This window comes from Pteropus alecto, unplaced genomic scaffold (assembly GCF_000325575.1).
Source record: "Pteropus alecto unplaced genomic scaffold, ASM32557v1 scaffold105, whole genome shotgun sequence".
Classification (NCBI taxonomy): Eukaryota; Metazoa; Chordata; class Mammalia; order Chiroptera; family Pteropodidae; genus Pteropus; species Pteropus alecto.
In genome coordinates, this window is record NW_006436294.1 from 7,337,692 (window position 1) to 7,339,295 (window position 1,604).

Genomic DNA, 1,604 nt, shown 5'->3' on the forward strand with positions numbered 1-1,604 from the left:
TGCTGTATGAAGATAGTGTCACTCGTCAGGTTCCCGTGGATGATGGGGGGACTGCAGGCGTGCAGAAAGCTGCAGGCGAGGAGAAGGGAGCAGGCGGAGCAGGGTCAGGGGACGCTAGGGATGCGGGAGCGCGGCGGGGCGGGCGCGCGGGCAGGCACTCACCTGAGCGCGGACAGGATCTGCGTGCACCAGCGCTTCCAGGCCTGGCGGCGGACGCACTCCGTCGGACCGGCGGGAAGAGGCGGCTGGGCCTGCGGTGCCAACACCGCGTCCCCTCCCGGGACCAACCCCGTTCCTGTCCCCGAAGCCACCCTGCGCCCCGCACCACCTCCGTCCCAGATGACGCCCGACCCCGACCTGTCCTCCACGCAGCCCCAGCCCACTCCCCATACCCGGGCGTTCATGGCCTTGTGGTTCTTCTTGGTCTTTTTGAGGAACTGCTTGAGGCTGCCCGAGGACACGTACTCTGTGATGAAGATGACCTGCGGGGCAGGCGGGCTCGCGGGCTCCGCCAGCTGGGGTGGGTGCCCACGGCTGCCCCGCCCGCTGGTGCCCCGCCCGCCCCTGCCGGGCCCGTGGCTCACCCGCGCGCGAGTCTCCGAGGCATCGAGCCAGTACTTGTGCAGCTTGACGATGTTGGGGTGGTCGAGCAATGCCAGCTGCTCAAACATGGTCTGGATCGTCTCCTGGAAGGGGGGCGGCGGTCACGGGGCGGTCACAGGAGTGGGCCGGGGGTCGCAGCGGGCCTCACCTCGTGGGCCGAGAAGGCCTTCCTGTCGCCAAAGTGCAGCTCGTTCCACACCACCTCCACGCCCTCCTCCGTGTCCATGGCAAGGAAGGTGCTCTGGACCCCGGGCATGTTCCCCTGGTTCACCTGGCGGTGAGGATGGGGGAGACGCGTGTGCTGGTGTGTGTCAGGGGGACAGTGGGGGCTTGGTCACGCCCTTCCCACAGCCGCTTTGGGGAAAGTTGCGAGCATCCAGGGCGGGGCTGAGGGTGTTCAGAGCAGGATTCAGGGGTGGAGGATGTTTCCTCCTCCCTGAGCGGGTGGGGGGACTGCTGGCTGGTCCCCAGAGGGGCGGGGAAGTGGTCCGGGGAGCAGACTGCCCTTAGGGAATCGGAGGTTTTTCACCAGGGCGTGGAGGCCAGGCCAAAAGGGTCCGAGAAGGAGGCCACCTGCTCGAGGCGGCGGAGAGGTTTCCGGCCTCCGACTGCCCCAGAGACACCCCGCGGTGCCCACCTGCTCCCGCCGCTTCTGCCAGCGGCCACACGGGCTCTCCTCCAGGATGTCGCTCTCGTCCTCGCTCTCGTCCTCCCGTTCCCGCTCCCGGCCCCGCCTGGGCGCCGGCTCCGGGGCCGCCATGGCTCTAAGCGTCCCTTCCCCTCTGGTAACCATTAGTTTATAGTCCTTGTACATGAGTCTCTGTTTGTTTGTACTGTTCATTTGTTGCTTTTAGGTTTACATCCCACATATAAGTGATATCATATGATTTTCAACTTTTTCTGTCTGGCTTATTTCGCCTAGCATGATTATCTTGAGGTCCATCCACATTGTCGCAAATGGAAGTATTTCGTCTCTTCTTCCGGCTGAGTAATATTTAACA

The 1,604-nt window shown here is 64.4% G+C and overlaps 1 protein-coding gene across 1 annotated transcript in view; it reads right to left on the reverse strand.

The window, feature by feature from the left end:
- The window catches only part of NRBP2 (nuclear receptor binding protein 2), a 7,115-nt gene extending 5,744 nt beyond the window's left edge, over positions 1–1,371 (reverse strand). Inside the window, exons 1-6 of the mRNA XM_025047599.1 lie at positions 1,241–1,371; positions 752–874; positions 585–686; positions 393–482; positions 163–203; positions 1–69 (exon numbers count right to left, since the gene is read on the reverse strand). Coding sequence (XP_024903367.1) covers positions 1–69; positions 163–203; positions 393–482; positions 585–686; positions 752–874; positions 1,241–1,363 — 548 coding nt within the window. The 5' untranslated portion in view covers positions 1,364–1,371. The remainder of the gene's footprint in view (positions 70–162; positions 204–392; positions 483–584; positions 687–751; positions 875–1,240) is intronic.
- Between the last annotated feature and the right edge of the window lie 233 nt (positions 1,372–1,604).